Source organism: Pezoporus wallicus, unplaced genomic scaffold (genome assembly GCF_028554395.1).
Source record: "Pezoporus wallicus isolate ANWC-B61680 ecotype Strahan unplaced genomic scaffold, APGP_CSIRO_Pwel_v1 contig_8705, whole genome shotgun sequence".
Classification (NCBI taxonomy): domain Eukaryota; kingdom Metazoa; phylum Chordata; class Aves; order Psittaciformes; family Psittacidae; genus Pezoporus; species Pezoporus wallicus.
This window is the reverse complement of record NW_026638439.1, coordinates 2283605-2305710: the sequence shown is the minus strand read 5'-3', so window position 1 is coordinate 2305710 and position 22106 is coordinate 2283605. Positions and strand designations below refer to the sequence as shown.

At 44.2% G+C, this 22106-nt stretch overlaps 1 protein-coding gene across 1 annotated transcript in view; it reads right to left on the bottom strand.

Moving 5' to 3' along the window:
• MYBBP1A (MYB binding protein 1a) overlaps positions 1 to 22106 on the bottom strand; it is a 57949-nt gene that overhangs the window by 9399 nt on the left and 26444 nt on the right. The window contains exon 24 of the mRNA XM_057410722.1: positions 5439 to 5552. Within this exon, the coding sequence (XP_057266705.1) occupies positions 5439 to 5552 (114 nt within the window). The remainder of the gene's footprint in view (positions 1 to 5438; positions 5553 to 22106) is intronic.

The following is a 22106-nucleotide window of genomic DNA, read 5'->3' as shown; positions in this document are numbered from 1 at the left end:
ATCAACCACCCACCTGAACAACACAGCAGCTCCTGCTGAGAGCACTTAAAGGGGGAATAAAAGCACAGACAGTCCCTCCTCCCTCTGTTTCCTCTCACCAAGTTTCTGAAGACATAGTTCAAACGTTCACAACTTTTTTCCTTGCATCTCTAAGAGAAACAAGGCACGGGGAAATGCTCACAAAGGGAAGGTAACCACCAACTGCCTGCTTGTCCCTGACCAAGAGAGAGAGGGAAGGTAGAGGACAAAGCAGACCCACGTACGGAAGGGTATAACTAAAGGGCATTTTTTGCAGTGTTTATTTTGGCTGTTATTAGAGGGAGGAGCCCACAATCCAGAAGCTGTGCTCACAGAAAATGTCAATGCTTTCCCAAGTGTAAAGATCCGATTCTTGTTTTCCTCCATAGACCTTACAAAAACGCAGCAGGGAAAAACCAACCAGGACAGCTGAGGAGACAGAGGAGAAATGAATTCTCCACAGAGACATCCAGTATTCCGAAAGCACGTCAAAGATATCAGTTAAATCACTACTGGCCTCATTTTACAAGCTAAGAGGCTGAGAAAGGGCAATGAATTAAGAATTTATAAAGATGGACAGATAGAAGTTCAGGCAATCTTCATGAAAAAAAAAATGAAGAATGGCTTTTTCAGAGATTTGATGAAGTCACTGTTAATAATTTATCTCCCTACAAATTAAGACACTGATAATCAAATGTGCCCTTCAGAAATGAAGGGCATGTCTGCACTGGAGGGCTATACAGTATACCCATCCCTCTTCCCCTCACACATTCTGAGTGGCTCCGGATAGTTATTTGAAATCACTAACTGCCATACAATAAAAGTCTTCAGAGAGCATACAATAACTTAGACACAAGTCTTGGAAAAGAGGGCTTGGGTCATCTGTAACATTCCCTGCACAGGCCATGTAATCCCTTGTCTGTCTACAATCATGACTGCCTTCGGCTTCAGCTGCCTGCCCTGTCCAAGCAACCACCTAAGCGGAAGGAGGCATCACATGTGTCATTAGGATAACGTGTATATTCATCTGAAGGTATCCAATACTGGTGACCGGGAGTCTCTGGTCTTGCACTGAACTTGGATATCAGAGCCTGTGAACGTTTTTACATTCCAGGATGCCTTGATCCCATTTTGGTTTCAACCAACCTGAACGTTATCTGCTCTGCCCATCCCTTATGACAAAACAAGCACAGGGGAAAAAGAGCAGTAAAGTTCAGCGCTTCCTATGATTTACTCACTGCAGAAGAGACAAAGGAAACCCTCAGGAACCTGCTGTGTGCAAGCCACAGAGAGCAGTTTTAGCACGTTTTCTGAGGGCTGTTTTGTTTTGCAGTTGCTCAGCCATGAAAACAGACTTTTTCTGGAATATTTGGCAAAATCCTTTCCCACTTCCACATTGTAACCGGGAGCTCCAGCCTCAACTGGGAGTTACACAAAGCACCTCAGTTCAGGAGGGCAAGGCAGTCCCTGGGAAAGGGATGACAAAAAAAGGTAATGAAACCATGTACTCAGATCCTGTGCTTCCTGCTGCAAATCTGTCAGTGAGTGCCTACAAAATTGGCACGGGTTCGAGATCACTCTAAAGCCAAGACAGCAATTTCGTAACATAACAGAATGAAAATGGAAATACATCTAACAGGGGGAACAATCACCAAAAGGTGCCCCCAGCGCCAACTGGGAGTGCTGAAAGACCAAACTGATGCATTTGATAGAGCCAGAAAGACTGTGTGAGCCCCAGCAGCAACCTCAGAGATCCCTCCCCAAAACAGGGCAGCAGTTTCCTGCATTAAATGGGGAACTTGGGCCTCTCAGGTTCTGCCATTACCATCACTGCATGACCCTAAGCAGCCTGAACTCACAACTACCACCATCCTCCTTAGATAACACAGGGACAGAGATTCCTATCTGAAGCCAAGTTAAGAAACACGCAGATTATCCATGTACAAAGGGGTCTCTGGCGTGTCTCAGGAGACCTGAGTTTGATTCTTGGCTCAGCTCCCAGGCAAGCATGTCATCTGTAAAACAGGGCAAGCAACTTCAGTAAACTAAATACATTAGCTCTTGGGTTTCTGTGACATACTTGCTTCATTACATCAACAACCCACTGGTTTGGATTTCCTTTGTAAAGCACATTGAGACCTACTGATAAAAGAACAAAGGTCTTGAAGAGGTTTCTGTCAGATACTGTAGGATCTCAGGTGAGCTCTGTCATTTACAAGATGAAGCAACTCTTTCTTTAGACTGTAAGCACAACCCAGCCATCCAGACTCCCAACATCAGAATAAGCTTGAACAACTGCAGCAGGGTTCTGCTTTGTGTTAGGACTTGGGAAGCCCAAACTGTGCCAGGGCTTCCCCTGCTTCCTCACCTTTGCAGTCCCAGTGCTTGTGGACAAGGCTTGCTGTCCAACTGATCCAGCAGAAGAAGCCAAGAGCACCAACAGCAAGCAGGACTCTCACAAGAGAAAGTCAACTCCAAAGTACCCATTAGGACATCAAGGCTTACCTCGCTGACAGTAAGGAGATGGCAAACATGAATCCCTCATGACTGTGATGTATGTTTTATAAGCATGCTTAAGCATTTTGGGAACAAATAAGGTCAAGTTAGCTTATGTAAGCACAAAAGCCATTGCCTCGCAGCAGCCAGAGCTGCTATTTCAGGAAGCTGTCTCTTCATTGAAAGCTCCTGACCATTGATTCTCCCTCATCTGCCTCTTAGCCTTGCACGCATCATTCGATGATATCCAAGATCCAGTTCCAGCACATATCATTGCCTAAAACCACCCCAGGCTCGCTGTTCCCCACCAAGTGATCTGCAGGTATGCAGTGCAATCACTGAGGCAAGACAGAATAAGAAAGCAGACACCAGGAGACAGCATCCTATCCTCTCTCACAGCCTTACACCTGCAACATCAATCCTGTGCTCCAAGAATTACCAGAGCCAGAGCTGCAGATCTAACCAAGGCCACACAGAGCCTAGCAAAGGCTCCAGATGACAGCTTCCTTGAGTACAGTAACACTGCTTGAGTTACCAGTGCACATCAGGATACTCGGTTAAACCACCGACCCTCACAGCTTATTTCAGACTTCCCCCTGGGTCAAAGAAAGTTATAAAATTCTCCATTATCATTTTTCTTTTCCTCTTAAAACGGCTGTTTGTGAGGGATGGTGGCAGGAAGGGCCAATGACAGCAAGTGCAAACCTTTCACCTGGGGCAATAAAACTTCACCATTTTCCATAGCATCACGAATTACAGCTCAGAGTCCAGGTTCCCACGGGTAAGCACTTACATGCCAACATCTGCCTACTTCACATACCCACCTCCAAATTACAGCTGACCTGGAACAGCCCATTGAATTCTCTGATGAAAAGGAACGAGACTGAGCTGCAGGAGAAGCCTGCTTCTACAGATGTCCTCCCTATCTTCTAGCTCAGCAGAGGCATGCGTGGACATCAGGGACAGAAAGGGCTACCACTGAGCCCAAGCTCTTGCCTAACACAGTCCAAACAAACTCACCCCATAATTTCAATGTCAAGCCTGTAACTTCCACCCAACCTGCAGCTTCTCTTTCAGTCAAGCGCACAATCTCCGCCTGGAGATTCAGCGCTAATAAACTTGTCAGCAAGTTACTTTGATGGTGGATTACCCTCTTTGACAAACACATACATTGTACAGGTTCTAAATTTGCTCAGTTTCCAGCAACTGACTTCTGCTATGAAGGACTTTTTACCACCTCCAGAAGAGATCAGTCATGACGTGAGTATTGCTCTACTACACCACAGAGCGCTGCTTGTTTTTACAGCTTTTACTCAGGTAAGCAAGCATTTCTGTGCCACCAAAAAGACACAAAATGCCTTTTGCAGCTTTAGAAAGTTTCACAGCACAAGTGTGACCCTTTGGCCATGAATGAAAACTGTTACAGAGAATGTAAAGTTCTTGATCTTCCCTAACTGCAGCAACATTTAAAGCTGTGCAGCTTCCCCAGCTCTAAAGAGCCATACCAGCTCTGTGTTAGTGCAATGGAGGAGCAGGAGGATGGGAGACAAAACCCAGCACAGCTGTGTCCACTACTCTGTTATGTCACAGCTTTTACAGGCCAAAAAGAGAACTAGAACCTATATACCACTGCAGTTACCAGCACGGGCAGACGCCTGCCTGCAGGGTGTACCTTGGACAGCCCAAACAAACTGACAGTATTTCCCAGGAATTTTTCTTTAAACACAGATGACCACAGAAATGAGAGGCACGGAGGATGCTTTGGTAGCAAAGCTCATTAAAACACTGATTGGGTTGCAAGATGCCCAACTTTCCCTGACAAGAACAACATGAAGGCAGTGTAAGTGTTGGTGGTTTCCCAGTGAATCACCGAGTCCTGCAGGTATCAAGCTGCTAGAGAGAAACACAGAGATGACCAGGTTGGGAGGAGCGGCACGTTTTATGTAGCTGGAAAAGAAAATCATACCTAACTCCACCCGTTGGATTCCTGATGTAATCATTAAACAAAAGCTGTTTAATGAAACCCAGGATCACTTGCTTCCTTGAGAATCATTAGCAGCACCTCTGAATTCCTTGACTCGCTTAGATTTTGCACCTCCTTGACAAAAGAGAACAGAGCTAATAGTTCTGCTCCAATATAGTACATTATGGAATGGCCTAAATTACCACGTAAGCAGCATTTAAGGATGAATACAAGCTACACTTAGGAAGAGTTCAATACTGCAGTTACATAGGAACACCAAGGCTGGAATCTCCCACGTCATCAAGTTTAGCCACCACACCACAACATTAACCTGGTTGCTTGGTTCCCGCCACGTCAATCCATGAGGATATAATTGAATGGTATTTGCTTCTTCAGTCTTCTGCCCTGCAGATCACCTCCCCCAGAATGGCTGCACCCAAAAACTGTCGTCAGGTGCAGTCTGCATCTGCTACTGAATCAGGAACCCAGTTTTTTTTCTGTACCAATGTATTTTAAGGTTTCCCTCACAAACAATATTAATGAGGGAGTCTGGTCCAGAGGTCTCCAATACACTAGGAGTCAAAAGCCTAGAGCGCCTCAGGTCTATCTCTTTGGCCCTGAAGTTCATATCCATAATACCTGCTGATTAAAAATCTAGTTTTAAAACCACCTTGAATTGATCTGTCTGAGTGTATTCCCTAAAACTTCAGCTCCGCTTCCTAGATCCACACACAGGGACCACACTTCTTGCAGCTGGTGAAAATATGCCTAGCAGCCGTGTTACAAGAATGCTGTGATCCCAGTGGACACGACTCAGACCTGGCACAAGCAGGCACAACCCCTCCAAGATCTGTTAAGCCAAACACAGCTGCAGAATTCAGCTCTTTGAACAAGCACCCCACTAGTAAAAGCAGCACCCATTAGGTGCTATCTGTACATTTAACATGTTGAAGCTTGTTACCTTTGTCACTTGGCTGATGCTTTCTCTTATCAATTCCTCCCACTCCTCCTTTGTCATGAAGAGCTTCAGTTCACGAAGTAGCAGAACGTTCCGGAGAAGCAAACAGGCCTGGGCCTGAAAGACAAAGGGGAGAGGAGATGTGGAAACTCTGCACTCTCTAGGAAGGTGTTAGCAATGCAAATACAGCTCAGCCCAGTATGCAGGGAATGCCGTGTTCCAAACGCCACATATCCTCCCCAACATGTATGCTATCCTGCTGGAAAACATTCTTTAGATCCTAACAGAGACACTCCTTAGGAGACAGGGTGGTGGGTTCTGGTTGAGAAGGTCAAAGGGGAGCGGAGGGATCATGCCACTTCTAGATTTAGGCATCAATATCAAAATCAGTCTTAGTAGCTGCCCCAAGTGCATCCCTTTCAGTCCCCAGAAGTCTTCAGGCAGCCCTTCGTGTGACTGTACCCTTTACCCCGATGAATGCAGGAGGCACAAATAAACAAAAATAAAAGCTGGCAGATTAGCAAATGCTTCATTTCAAAGGAAACCTAGATGGAAACTGCTGTTCAGAGCAGCACTCAGCCTTGCCCTGGAGTCAAAGCTGCTCATTAAGCCTCTACATTAACACAGCAATGAAAAGGGTAGCCACTAGAAAACCAATAGTAATCTGCAATCTTCTTACAAGCCTTTTTCTATTGCAGAACTCCTGTTTGAAGGCTTTCTTAGGTACATGAAAAACACAGCAATAGACAAAAGCAAATGACAGAGATGCACAGAGTACACTAATGAGGATTAGTGCCAATAGTTTAGAGGATTTAAAGGAAGATTTTTTTTGTAGCTGCACAGAGTTAGCGAGCAAACTCCACACACGTACGAAGAAAAAGTGTTGCCTCCAGCTGCTATCACACAGAATGAGATTGAATGCGGGGATAAATACCAAAACTCATTGGGAATTACGTCAGGAGTTAATCTTGTCCAAAGAAAGCAAGAGCTGCTGGTTTTAACCACACACTGCAACTGAACCCACCCTACAGAAAACAACCAAGCAGAGTCCATAAAACTCCTTAGCAAAGACACCACTGAGATTAAAAGTCTAAAAAGCCTCAAGAGAAAACACAGCCTGGTGATACCCAACCTGGCCTCCAGATAGCCCTTGGGTCTATAGGAAGCAACCTGGAAAATATGTAGCAAGAGACCAAAAACTGGCCCTGTGGTACCCACTCTTCTACTGGAGTGTTTTTAGGGAACTATTTAATGAAGAACTCAAAGTGAAGGAAGAGAAGAAATCCCTGGATCTCCTGAGAGCAGGAAGAGCATCCAAAGTTGTAGGCAGTCAAATAGAACACCTCACAAGCTAAGAGAGGTCTGTGTTTTCCATACAACATACTCCAGGTGTCTGGGAGGTACAGGACACTGAATACACGTCCCCCACCAGACAACTCCAGCCCTTGTACTTGTGTTACAACAGAGTAATGTCACACATCTGTGTAAACTTCCCTCCAGTTTGCACCAGTGAAGGGAATTATCCAAACAGAGTGAGTTTTCACATTCTGCTCTTTACTCATGGAGTAAAATGCAGCAGGGAACCAATGAGGCTACGTCAAAAGACTTACGTTGATTTAATGAGGGAGAGAACCCTGATGCCATGTTCAAGGCAGGCAAGCTTGCACGTTCCTTTTCATTATGTGGAAGCTGTGTCTTACAGAACAAATTATGGCACGTACCAAACGTAGTGGAAAGTCACTTCAGTGCAATTAAAAAGAGAACATGACCCTCAGAGTAGATAAAAGGCCGTAATTCATTGTGAAAGGCTCAGGCAGGGTCACAAACCTCAAGGCACCATCTCTTCTTTGCAAATGGGTGCAAAAAATAGAGAAGGGTCTTGTTAAGTTATCCTTATAGTACCTCAGGACTACAGGACCAGAGGCAACATCAATAAGGGCTGGCTCAGGAACTGTACCAGTCAACAGGGTTGGGAGCACTGCATGTCAGTGAGGATAAGAACTGGAAAGAAATCAAAGAACCCAAAGGAACAAGGACCTCTGAAGAACCGAGACTCAAATGCTGGACTGAGAGAACAGCCCCTGAATGGAACCTAGTCCTCAGTAAGCACTAGGCTTGACAATGGTTTTAAAAGAAAGGATAAAACCCCAGTGAACATTCCCTTCTGCATGTCATAGATGAGAAAGTCAAAACACCAGTTATCTGAGAGCCCTGGCTGGTGCTATCACTCTTTTGTAACTGTGTCACACTCATAGCTTTCGTGCCTCCAGCCTGTATATTAGGTACAAGAAAATACGTTTTTGAGTTTCACATAATTAAAACACTGATATTGCTGTACTCAACACAATCCTGTGTTTCCTGATTGTTTTGTAACCCAATGATAACGTGATACTAAGCATGAGCAACTTTTCCCATTTGAAAGAAGAAAAAGAAAAGATTTACTTGCTGGTTGAAATAAAATTTGGCTTAAGAACATCTCAGTCAGAGAGCAAACGTGACACAAATAATTACAAGCTCCTCAGTGCTTGTACCATGCTATGCTGTAGTTTATCATGTTCATCCCAGAGTCAGCAGATCTCTACTCCAAGAGCTAGCTGTTAACACGTAGCTCATGTATATCTATTTATCCAGAGCAAACTGCACAGTTAAATAACAGAAGTTAAACTACAGGGAGAGGAACTGACGTCAGTGGGGTCAGCCAGAAATACTAGAGGCTGAACCAATAGTAAAACCCAGTTCTTCAATTCCAGTCCAAAGGTAAACCCAGTAAAAAACAGCATCTCCCACTTCCCCCACTGATGCCATCCCACCTCAGCAAAACAGGACAGGCACCAAGTCTCTTCTCTAGAAAGAGGTGCAACCATCACACCTTGCTCACAGCATCCCTCAGCATGCGAAGAAGGATCCTGATGTCAGAAGAAGATTGTTTTCTCCGAGTACATTTACTCGATGAGCAACTTAGCAACCAGGACCACAGAGCTGCCACAACACCCTGGAAAGTAACAGTCCTCAGCAATGGCTTTTCAGACAAGACACAAGTTCATCTGTGAGGGCTGAGAAACATCAAACCACTGGCTGGAAAGGCTGGAAACAGCTCCTCATAGATTAGTCCCCTGCAGGATTCACATAAAGGATTTTAAATGCTCAAAGAGGAATCACTTTCATGACCTCCAGGAGCTTCACCAGGTAACACACGCTTCATCACCTGATGTAAGAGGGGTTAAGAGTATCAGCATTCTGCAAAAGTAAGGGAAGATCCAAAGTGAGTCAGATCTCTAGGAGCTATTTCCTTGAGAACACAAAGAAAGCTCTCTCTTTCCAGTTAATTTTCCTTGATTTATCATCTCAAATACATGGACACACCGCAGCTGAAAGCAGACACGACGGAAGCGTGCACATCCATGCACTTGAAAGTGCGTATCATCTCCCCCTCACACCACATTTTACCACAAGCCATCTTACCTGTCCCTCCTGGCACATCACACCAGCTGGTCTGGGGAACCAGACACTCACTCCATGTTTTTTATTAGAACAGCCTCCTGGAATGAGGCTCTTCCCACTGCTAGCCACCTCACACACCACGACCCTTCGGTGGTGCTTCTGTGACAATGTTAGTAATGCAGAAAGATTCTTTACAAAGAAAAAGGTCACAAAATCTCCCTATTTTCTGCGAAACAGAGGGCTTAATGTGTGCACATATTGGACAAGAAAATACCTGTGTGCAAGAGGATTACATGAATGCAAGTATGCAAGGTGTTTCCATTCACACACATTTAAAATAAACAATCAAAGCAGCATTTTACAGGCTTGTGCTTGAAGACAGAAGCCTTCTCCCTGCTGAGCAGTAGGAAAAAGAAACAGTAGGAAAAAGAACCTTTCCAATGCACGTCTGATCCCTGTCTAGTTTCTTACAGCTTCCTCAGAAGCATTTGGGACCCGTTCACTACAGGAGGCCCTGACCTTACACAAACAACCAATTCCTACTTCCTTACTAAGACCTTTGAAGTCCCAGGCCACACACGGAACACATTAGGAGGAGGCAGGACGCCCCAGCTAGTCCAAACCTTCTGCATCAGAACACTCGCAACCCCCATAATTTCTTACAGTAACCCATAACATGTTCATGATGAGCCTTTTATACATAACACAGGGACCATCTGCATGTTTTGCCATCCCAACACACACCAGCAGCAATTTGAAGTTTGGAAAGTATTTGCTCCACAACTCTCCAGTTCTGTCGCTGTCCCCCCTGCCCTCCCCAGCATCACTGGTATTCTGGAATGTCTTACAAGCACTTGGCAATTCTGGAGGCTGCCAGAACAATGCTGTTCCCGAGAATATCGGAGGCTTCTCTGCCTTTTCCCAGTGCCAAGTCAAGCCTGCTGTGCTCATGACAGCCCTACAGCAGAGCCAAGTATTATCAACACTTCACAAAGGGACACAAACAGCAGAAGACCCAAGAGTCCCAGCTACCAAACTCCACTGAAGTGCAGAAGGGGAAGTTGTCGCCCCCCCTATATGCACAGTCTCTGAAATGAGAATGTGTCAGAATAGTTACAAGCAGTTAACAGCCACATTAGAGCTCTTCATTAAGGGTGGAGAGTTCTGCAGCCCATCCTGTGCCCTAGGAGCCCCTCAGTTGCCCAACCTTTTCTCCCTAATGTCTCTTTCTAAAAGAAAGAGCACAAAATAGTAAAACCACCCCAAATAAGTGAAGTCTATTCAAGCCAGGATACTAGATACATACACACACTCCTACATATATCTATCAAGCATATGACTAAAGGCAGAGACGCTCATTATCAGTCTATGTGGGAGAAGAGAACAAACAGTAACTAACTGCAGCGCTGACCCCGTGGTTTTCTGCCAGCTCTATTACTTTCTGCCTTATCTACAACGATTACAGAGAATGCCATTCAGCATAAACTCAAGTTTTCTTTATTGAAAGCAAGTTTCTAGCACAGGCGTAGTAGCCATGTAGGTCAGTAACTCAAGATTTCTTTCTGAACCAGTAAACGTGCTCACTGCAGTAACGGAGATGTGCTGGTAATCCCCACATGTGCTCACCTACCTTATTTAGATGCTAAGAAGGAAAGCAAGCTGGCAGGGTTGATGGGTTTTGTAACCTACCTTCACCCTTCACAGCAAAGGACAAGACATGCAGCCTGACTATTAAAAATGGCAAGCAATGGATTAAACCCTACCAATACAGCCACTGTTCTCTTCTTGAAAGCAAGTATCTAGCAAAGGTGTAATAGCCATGGAGGTCAGATGAGCAGCTCTCCTCAGTCACCACCCAGGTGCGCTGGACAGAGGTGAATCTGTTACAGATTCAAGGAATGCTTTGGGCTGGAAAGGACCTTAAAGCTCATCCAGTTCCAACCCCTGCCCCAGGCAGGGACACCTTCCACTAGAGCAGCTTGCTCCAAGCCCCTGTGTCCAACCTGGCCTTGAACACTGCCAGGGATGGGGCAGCCACAGCTTCTCTGGGCACCCTGTGCCAGCGCCTCAGCACCCTCACAGGGAAGAGCTTCTGCCTAAGATCCAATGAAGATGAATTTTCCCACCTTATGCCTATCATTTATGCATTGTGGGCACAATTTTATCAACATGAAGGATGTCATCAGCATGGCAAGAGCTTCTTTTTCCCTTTATAAATATAGGAAATGTTACCTGGAAAAACTGCAAGTTTGTACAGCTCAAATATATCTTTAGAAGTGAAGAAGCATCAGGAGCTTTCATTTCACTTCAAGTCCAGGAGACAAAAATATGCAGGTGATATCACACCACACAGGCTATTGGTATTTCAGAGCACTGATGTCTCCCTTCTGCCACACACACTACAGCAGCAAAGCTACAGCATAACCTAACCTGCCAGCACATCTGATTCAGTGCCAGCACACGTTATAAACCAGCAGCTCTCAGCATGTAATCCTCAGCATTAAGACTGTTCTACAACCATAGGGATATGGCATAAAGTAATTGCACTTCCAGAAATTCTCACCTACCAAGCCCTTTGAGACCGAATCACATGAATCACAGACTGCATTTGTGACAAAGGAAAGCTGGGATAAAAGAACATATGCCAAGAATACAGGAAATTCTAAAGAAGCTTTCTTTGACTTTGAAGGCTCAGACAATGAAATCAATTCCTCACCTATCTGCAATTTGTTACCTGTCTTTAAAACAGCAAACAACCTCCCCCCAAACCCAACCCCACAACAAGCTGCAGCTTATAGGACTGTTGGTTATAGGAGAATAACCTGTTGTTTCTTACTACAGTGCAGGATATCCAGAGCACCACAGCAAGTCTCTTCCAATTACTATCAAAGCTTTTGTGAAGAGAGAACAAGCAGCATGCGAAGCCATGAGTCAAGTGCCAATCTAGCCCCAGTTAAATTACTCTATTTTTATGTCTCCATTGTATCTAGGATGGAGATGAAGGCTCCAACAGAGCAGTCTTGAGTTTCAGGGCTTGCTTTTCATTTCTCCACCAAGTTGTTTCATGCATTTGAGCATTTCTGAGCCTAAAAGCTACAAGTTTGTTTGATAACAGTTTGGCCGGCAGAGTTTAAGTTCAGAACAGCCTCAAAGCTTATTCAAAAGTGCAAATTAAGAGACAGGAAGGTGACTAAGACTCACAATAATGGCACTCCAATCTCCATAGAGCAAAATCACAAAAGGCTCAGAAGCAATAGCAGTTTCATGTGTGCTATGTACATATACATGTGTATATATATATATATATATATATATATATATATACAAGTTTCCTACCCTTCCTTGACACATTATAATCGGAATGAGAAAAGACTGAGCACTCCAACACTGTGGACAAGACTTCTTGGCTGAGAACTGTCATGACAGTATTTCACAGAGGACTTAAACTTGTGACTAACTTCAATCTCTGGAGTTTCACATAGCCTGTTAACCTCAACAGGACCAGGCTGCAAATTCTCTGGGGGAGGTGAGAAGATGGAAAACCAGGATTCTTTCCAAAGTTAAGGATAAACAAAAAAAATACCCTCCAAGATCCTTAACTCACTGAAGCATCAAATGCCAATGCTTTATGTAAAACACACAAACCCTATGATAAAACTTATTTAAAGGCTTTAAAAATAAAGAGTGAAACCCAGAGGTGATTAAGAAACATTTGTAAAATCAGTCTTCCTCCATCCACAGGCAGTAACTGCAGTATTTCACACATGGCACACGCACGTTCTATATATACATATGTCAAACTCAAGGGCAAGGGAGGATAAGGCAAAACCCCGGCTGTGGCTGAAGAAAGCTATTTTTGAGAGCAAAAATAAATTTTTAACTCCCTTTCCACTGCTGAAACAAGCTGCACACAAGCAGTCGAGCCAAGAGTCTCATTTAGCAGCTATCTAAAAGGTTTCAGAGCAGAAAGTGCCAGTGCTTTTGGGAGAAGCAAGACTCTCATGACAAGAACTGCCCATGCCAGGACACTTGAGCACCTCCATAATTATTTCTTGGTTTAAGAATGTGCTGTGAATGCTCCAAGGCAGAGCAGTGCCCAGGTTGTGTAGTCAGCAATCAGCAGAAAGCTGTGTGGTCCATCGCTGGATGCTCTCCTGATGCCTGCAAACAAAGTCAGAGAGAGCTCATGCTGGCCAAGGAAAGACCATGAACATCTCTTCTGTGTGATCATCTGGCTCAGGAGCTGAATTCAGTATTTCCTGCTACAATCCAGTGTCTTCAGACTAATTACAGAATGGTTTGGGTTGGAAGGGACCTTAAAGCTCATCCAGTTCCAATCCCCTGCCACGGGCAGGGACACCTTCCACTAGAGCAGGCTGCTCCAAGCCCTGTCTAGCCTGGCCTTGAACACTGCCAGGGATCAGCTCTTTCGAGATGTTTCCTCAGCCAGCCTTGATGCTGGTCCAATACTGTTGTCTGGGGGAGGCAGAACGTGAGCAGGGTACAATGTGCCCAGCACAGAAGCTGTCCTACCAGACACCAGTTTCCAAGTCTGCAGATTTGCCCTCCTGCTTCCAGAAACAGACACAGCACAATAATGCAGTAGAAGTAACCACGGACCAGAAACCCCCATCCACCAACCAGTACCCCCTGCTCACATCCTTTCCTGTGCACCAACTGCCATGCTCTGGGCCAGAAAGGAGTTTCCTCCCAGCCCTTCCTTAGTCTGGCCTTGCCAAAAAGAACCCCACCAAACAGGAGATCTACGAGTCCAGGAACAAAATTCTCCTTGCCAAAAAGTGATCAAAACCAATGATATTTTATAGCTTAAATTAAACTCCTGCAACAAATGGATGAGAAAAATTTTGCAAGGCTGGTTAATTACAACATGTAAAGCATTTAAGCGACACCTAAATCACATTTTATGACCTTAAGTGGAAAAGGGAATCTTACTCAGTGTAACTCGCCACCAAGCATCCTAGGTCATCAAGCTCTTGGAATTGTGTTTTACAGTAAGGCACCCTGCACTGCAACCCATTTTCATGCGAAGTAGATTGTACCTGTTCTTTCTCCTTAGTAAAAAAGCAGATTTCCATGGATGTGGCAGAATTCTTTCCATCCAGGAACCTTTAAACAGCTCCCAACAGCCTGTGTATTAATACATTGAAAAGACTTGTCGCACACAAGACATTTTGCTTATTTAATCAGCATCATGTAAATGATCTGTTTAGGCCTTACTGAATACAAACAGACTCTCAAACTCTGCTGGGTTTGTGAGGGCTTTATGTTAACTTTTATTTCTAAACCTCTGAAACAGCCAACATCTCTCCCTCTAGTTTCTAAACAAGCCAAACAGTTGTTTGCAAACACAAGGGTTTGTGTGTCCTCTTAAGCTGTTGGAATTCCTAGTGCAGGACAACTTCCCAGTCACTATCTCAGCAATAGAACAATGGGAAAGCAATCACCTGCTAGGTAGGTAGCAGGGGAACAGGGTCTTTCAGCTCCATGGGAGAGGCTCAACACCAGTGAGGCAGGGATGGTGGAAACTCTTGATAAAACACCTGCAAGCAGAGGAAAACCAAATGCACAGGATGTGGTGCCACACTCAGATCTTGGCCCCCATTTCATGAGCTCTGCTGTTGGGTTTGAGGTTTTACTACTCCGCTTTCTAAGAACAAAGCTCCCTGGAAGACAGCAGTTGAAGCAGAACTGACCATGAAGAAATCTCCATCTTTGTACCCCTCCTACTGACTCCTCTCTTCTCTTTAGTTTTATTATCCTACATAAACCTTTTCACCTGTGGCTCAGATGTCCTGATGTAAGCAGCAGCAACAAGAAGTTAAGAAAGCTACACAATTCTACTACTATTCCCAAGGCTCTGAACAGCAGCTGTCGCATCAATCAGACGGGCTGTTAACTCCATTCTGCTGCTCTGAGCACTTGTCTATACTACAGAAGGTTTTATCACATTAGCTATGCCACACATCCTCCTCCTCCACAACATGGAAACTGCTATTGCAAGACACGAGCACGTAAGCCACCACCACTCAATCTGGCTGAAAATGCAGAATGAGCTAGAGGCCATAGAAATGCAGCTGCACCTACACAAGGTATGTCAGCCCTAGCCCTACAGGTAAAACAGTCACTGCCTTCAATGCCAAAGTCACACCAGTCTGATTTTTTTACCAGCACCTGAGCCAGCAGGAAACCCAGGACTAGCAATAGAGACAGTAGAGCAGCCTGCCTGCAGAGCAGGGTATACACACACAGCACTCACTTACATACAGGTTTCTTCATGCCCTAAAACATCATTACTTGATTTGTTTAATCGGGGACTCTACAAGTCATGTTCTCTCCATTGCTGCTGAGGAATGGATTTCTTTCCACTCCTTTGCCAACAGTGTTCTGGAGGATGTTCCTGTCAGATCAAAAGCCTCATCTTGCACTTGCCTAAAGAGACAAGCCCATTTATGAGATCTTGCTCGCTCAAGGACATGCAACAGGACATTTGTGCCCAATAAAAGTGGGCACACGCAGAGCTGCTTCCTTCAGCACTGTTCTGATGGCAGCTGGGAAAGGAGGGGGAGGGAACTCATTAAATAATAATTAAAAAGAAAATAAAAATCAAAGCTCCCTCCTACAGTCACCACAATCTAACAAGAACTAGTGACAGAAATTAGATGTTGCTAGATTGTAAAGGCAGCAGAAATGAGTCAGTACACACAGGGAGAAGATTTGACACTGTAAAAGGTATCTGCACATTAAATACTGGGCTTCACTGGCAGGCCTTCTGCCCCAGATGAAGGCTCTGCGGGACATCTGGACAGTCAAAACAGTGACCCTATAAAATAACACACTGGACTCGTGGGCCAGGCTGGCTGATGGTATTACAGACCTGCTCTGACTATTTCATTTGCATAACAACAAAGATGCAGCTAGTGAGCATTCAGGGCTGTCCAAGACATTTACTTTGTTCTCCTTTCACCAGGGGCCAACAAGCAGACCCTCAGGACACAGCAATCCATACAGAACAATCCATATATTGGTCTGCTGCTCTGGTGACCAGAGATTCATTTCTCCCAGGGGTAACCACTTACCATATCAGAAAGGCCAATCAGTCTTAATGTTTCCCTCCAAAAAAAAAAAAAGAAGTCAATATCTTATTATCCTAAATTCTTGAAAATAATAAGATGCCATAATTAAATGAGCCATGAGAACACAAAGTAAATCAGGAGCAGAACACAGTGCCCAAGAGCAGTGGTGTTTTCTTGCTCTTTCCATAATGCCTAATTACAGAATTGGTGGGGAATATTGGTACCATAGGGCATACTGAGACCAGAAGAGAAATGAACAGCAATAGACTGCAATGCATCCAAGCCATTCCCTTCCTGCATTAAAAACCAACAATAATAATCAGGAAATATGCCCATTTCCCCCTCCACTCCCAAATAACTTCTCTGCTGATTTAAGAATAAAGTCACAATTTGAAAAGAAAAAATAAAAAAATATCTAAGGCAATATAGTTTCTTAGCATTTTGGAGCTTTTCCTGTTTTTTCCCCTTTATTTTGGAGCATTTCCACTTTGCTTTTATAAGCTACTCACTCTTAAACACCACAATAAGAAATGCTCTTCTGTTGAGAAATCAAAGGAAAGATTCTCACACAATGTCCTAGGAGCTGAGGTTCAAAGAAACATTAGCAAATACCAAGAAACCTCTTGGAAAATCATCCTCTCTCTTGACCCTGCCTTTTCTCTTGGGAAAAATACATATATGTGTATATATTTGGGGAATATATATCTATATATATTCCCTAAAGCTTTCCTTTTGTCAATTTTTTATTTTAAGCAGACACACTGTACTAAAACCGTGAAGAAACTCCACCGACACCTCAAGTTGCTTGCAGAGGTTGGTAAGAACAAAGCCAAAGCTGTCTCCTCCAGTTCCCTCACCTGGCTGCTCCTCCCAACACTTTCCAAGCCAGATGTCTCCTCTGACCAACAAAGCCAATTTTCCTGAATTCAGGAGAGACATCCAATAGGATTTTCTTTAGGCTATTCAGAAGGCAGCTACCACATAATGCAGGCTATTTAAAGAGACTTGGCTGAAGTCAAATTTAATAATTCAAGAGATTTAAGAGCAGTATGCATTCAAAAAACACCCTGCGTTGCCTAGGCACCCTGTGCCTTTTAGCTGCTGTCTCCGGTTCACTAGGCCAGTCTTGATGTTGCAAGGACAAAGGTTTTCATCTTTTGAGAACATTTATCAGCAGAAAATAAGAAATCAGAATTGCAATTCGCTCCAGCATCAACTCTTGAGGTTTAGCTTTCAAAAGCATAAGGAAGTACTCACATGTCAGTAAAAATTGTTAGTTTGGAACATTGAAATAAAGAGCATTGCTAAGCAAAAAGTAAAAATTAAACAGAATGAGGCTGTACTGGGCTGAACTTTGTAGATTTCTCCATCTGCCACCAGACCTTTCCATTTTGCAGAACGCACTGAGAGAAGCACCATGACAACATGGGCTGCACATCGCCCCTTGGGAAGAGGGCACAGGGCTTGAGACCCTGCTCTGCTAGGAGGTTGCTGGGGAATCCTGTAGAGAAAACTAATCTCCTTCCTTGCACTTCAACTTTTGCGGAGTGGCATTTTAATACATCCCAATGGAAAGCATCCAAGGAACAAGAAGCATCCAAACTCCATTCTTCCCTTGTGCCCAAACAACAAAAATGGACCTACTGTGGTCACATAATCATAGAATCACAGGATGGTTTAGGTTGGAAGGGACCTTAAAGCTCATCCAGTTCCAACCCCCTGCCACTAGACAAGGTTGCTCCAAGAACTGTCCAACCTGGCACTGAACCCTGTCAGAGATGTGCCATCCATCCTTCCACACGAACTCTTAAGAACATACTTGCCAGTAAACAAGCCCAGGCTGACATTCCGTTTTAGGCTGCAGAAGCCCTAAGCTTTCTTCACTTGCCAACAAAACACCTTCCAACACACTTGCTAGTATTTCCACACCATACCCAATACCCCACTGTAAAGACAGCAGAAATCACTACCCAGAACTTCAACAAACCAGGATTCTACCCCGATGTTTCTGTACTATTTTGTAGCATGAATATAAATTGAGCCCATATGACTGAGATAGTCCCTAATTTCATCACAACCACAGACATTTCTTCCCCTCCTGGTTTTCTTTTGCTGTTATTAAATACATAGCAATGACCTTGCCTCCACGCAACTTTTCCCCTTTGCTCTCCACAAATATCCGCTTATCAAAGCACTGGAGGGGCTGTTTGTCAGGCTGAGCAGAACACACTTGGGTGGTTCACTCTCCGTTTAAAAACTATCAACTCCCAATGTGTCAGATGGCAAGTTTAATTTAGTAGGCTAAGAAATTACTCAGTCTTGTAAAATCACTGCAATATGGTATGTATCTAACTCAGTAAGTCCATCTGACATGCAGGGCTGTTAATACTACTGATCAGCCCCATCCTTGTGCAGCTCTGGCCAGCAGCTGTGTCTGCAGAAACAACTAAAATGTAGGTGGCCATTTCCTTATTTCTTCCCAGCAACACACTAGAATCAGTAGCAAGCAGAATAAACACAGTCTGTACCTCAGAATGAGAATAAAGAGGCAAACAGGAGCTTTTTCATGTTCTGTTTGTACTGCCCTGAGTATGGTGGAATATAAGGACTGGGACTGCTAACAGGGCAGTTTCTGTGTGCCAGTCAGTTAATGCCTGCTATCGTTATGGATTTGTGTATGGGCAATGCAGGCATCTATCTGCTAGACACTTCCTGCAAAAGACATAGGGGCCATTAAAAGGCACCATGAAATACAACAAAAAACCCTGATATGATGGGAAAAACAAACATGAACAGCAAACAACATGCACGATGCTCCAAAGAGACCCAGCAGACTCAGTGACAGGGGTCCCTTGCTCAACTGAAACACACCATCAGCACACAAAGTTCTCAATGCAAATACAAGGGAAAACTCATGCCATGGGATTTCAAGCACTCAGCCTAAAGGCAGTCAGGAAGATCTGAAAAACTTAAACTGATCTTTTTCAACTGTCAACAGTGAGAGGAAAGGGAGAGAGAAACATGGTTTATAAAGCAGTTCATCAGACAGCATGATGTTTTGCTATGGCATCGGACACCCTTCCAAAAAACATCATTTATAGATCCTGTCAATGTCCCCCAGCTCTCCAGAGAAGAATTTCTTTGAGCTATCCCAGTGCAAGAGACACTCTCAAAAATGAGAGGTTGGGATGCAATAATCCACATTCACAACCATCCTCAAGGTCTATGAATTCAAAATCTGTACACAAAAACGTAGAGCACTCTGGCCTTGACCCAGCAAAGCACTTAAGCATTCAACTGCTTCCTCTTCGACTTCAGAGGGACAGTTTACATACCTAGAGCTAGTTCATGTCACAGGGCTTTGCCAGCTTACGATGAAATAGCACAAAAACGTCCCAAGAGCCCACCCACAGATCAGCTTTACCTTGCAAAACACAGGGTCTCCTTGACCATCTCCTTACACAAAACAAAAACAGGAACAGGAGCAGGACACTGACTGGAGCCAAAGCATGTCATTCTGACATAACATTTTCCAGCTGCAATTGGATTCTCTTCATTGAACAGAGAATGCATAATGAACAGAAGACAAAAAGGACAAAGCTTAAAGGTAAGAGCCACTGCAAGACCATACTGCACAAGAAGCTGTCACTGCTGGTGAGTCACACCCTCTGAAGATCTGGCTGTCTCAACCAGACCCTGGGACAAGCCTTCCTCCTAGTGACACCTTTATGGGCAACACAGGAGCAGTGTGCCCTACCTCTGCCAAAAGGATGGAAGATGCTTTGAGGAATGGTACCTTTCAGACATGGCCTATTGCCTTGCTAGCACCAGCAGCCCAAGTCTCATTGCTGATGCAAAGAAGGAAGAACTGAACTGGTGCTGATACTTATCTGGGGAGGTTTATTTTGCTTCATTATTAGTAATTTTGCTTACACAAAATATTCCATAACAATATTCCTACACCACCTGCTGGAAACCACCTGTGAGAATGCAGGCAAGGCATTGTGCATTAATGCAATGATCCATTCATCTACCCAGCACGAGGAACTGCCCAACGTACACAAAGAGGGGTGCTGGCTTCTGACACATTGCAGTGCTTTTATTATTATTGCTGTACTAAACTTTAATTACTTTTTAACTTAGTTATTTACACAGAACATAAACAGTTCAGAAAGATAACTGTCAAACAGCCAAGACCTCTTTGGCAGGACTTTGGGATGAAATCTTACTCTTCTGGTGATGGCAGCTCTGGCACAGAACTGCTTCAGTTCTGTAAAATGATGTCTATATATGTTTGATCCCCTTGGGGAGACTGCCAAAGCACCAAGATTAATTAGCAACTTACCTAAAATACACCCTCTAGTAGATACATCTTAAAGGGTTCCTTGTCACAGACTGCTTTATAAAAACACATTTTGAAATATTAATGAATCTAAGTGACAGAAGATGACATTTTGAACTGTCTCAGTGCCCATTCTCATCTCCACACTCAGTAAAATGACTTTTATGAGTTTCATGACAGCTCTGCACTTACATCAGCTTTGCAGAGTTCTAGCCAAATCACAGAAGATAAACTCACTTGATGGACAAATATAGCACCATTATGCTCCCAGCTACTGCAACATCCTCAATCAATGCAGTTTTACATGTAAATGTATTCAAACTGACCACAGTGCAAAAGTAATTGCAAAGGCTCTCAGCAATTGCACTGAAACGTACACTCCTAGTGCATTTCCCTGAGGAGAAGGACAAGAGACAGGTATCAAATCGTTTGTGGAAACCCTAGGAAAAAGTTACAGACTATAAGTGGTCTGCCTGCCAATACAAGCGAGATGGGGACAACACTCCTGGTAGCAGTGGATGTTTCATTTGCTAGTCTTCCTTTCCAAGCTGTTTTCAGTACTGCTGCTCAACAAGGTCCAATTCTCAGGGGAAAGCCTGGTTGTTCCACTCCAGGCTTCCAGAAAGGCCACGATCCAGCCTGTTTCCAGTCCAGAGCTGGCACTTAGAATATGGACATGCCTGCAGAAGCCTGCATCAGCAGTAAGCCTGGGTACTGCAGTGCAAACAGCCACACATTCTCCTTCTTCACCTGATCCTCAGACTAACAGAGTAAGGCTTTAAGGTAGAAATTAGGGTAGAAGCATTAGTTCACAGACTCAGCCAGTCCTCTGGCAGACCCAGCATCTATGAAAATGGGGGAGAAGGGCTGGAAACGCCATAAGAACCTCACCACAATTAACAACACACCACCAACAGGTTTGTGCTGTAACAGCATCGGAGACACAGCCCAAGACTACACAATCACAGAACTAGATGTTACTGTAGCTATGCTCATCATACTGATGCTGCTAAAAATAAACCAGGAAGACATTCCTCACCTGAGGCTCAGGAGGGTTCTGGTATGTGGCTGAGTCATGCAACAATCATTAAAGTAAACACACCTTGATCCCTGGTTTACACTCCATCAGCACAAGCCAAAAACCCAAACCTTTTCTGCATATTGAAAAAGCAACGCTGCACCCACTGAAACAAGGCACAAGGAAGTAATCTGAAGGTCAAAGTCTCCTAGAAAACACCTGCAGTAGTAAGATCAAACTGCATTAAAAAAGGAGGAAGCAAGAACAAGCTCACACCATCTTTTTTCTCTAAAGAGAATTTAAGAGAATGTGTTTAGTGCTTGTGGAAGACATCAGACCGACAGCAACGTCCTTAGTCAACAAACCAGCACAAGCCTCCCTCCCCATTAGCACCACACACATTCTGCTTGGCTAACTGCAAGGCTGTGCACTGCCAACGGGATCATCTGTGCCAGAAGCTTAACACAGTTCATCAGCACCAGGTCAGCTCAAACGTGTAACACAAGCTCCATTTTTTGATGACTTGTCATTTTCCCATACCAGTCTTACCACTGAAGACTATATCCCTACCTGTCATTTGTACCTAAGCTACTTAGAGCACACATACGTATGCTGGTATGCATGTAGGTACTGAAGTCTAGAAATGTTACCTACACTTTACTCAGGTGTAAGCACTTTGTTGGTAAGGGAAAGCTATCAAATCCACCTGGATGTACAAAGAGATTGTGATGTGCGCACTGCTCCCATTTTCCTACCACTGTTGATACTCCTGCTGG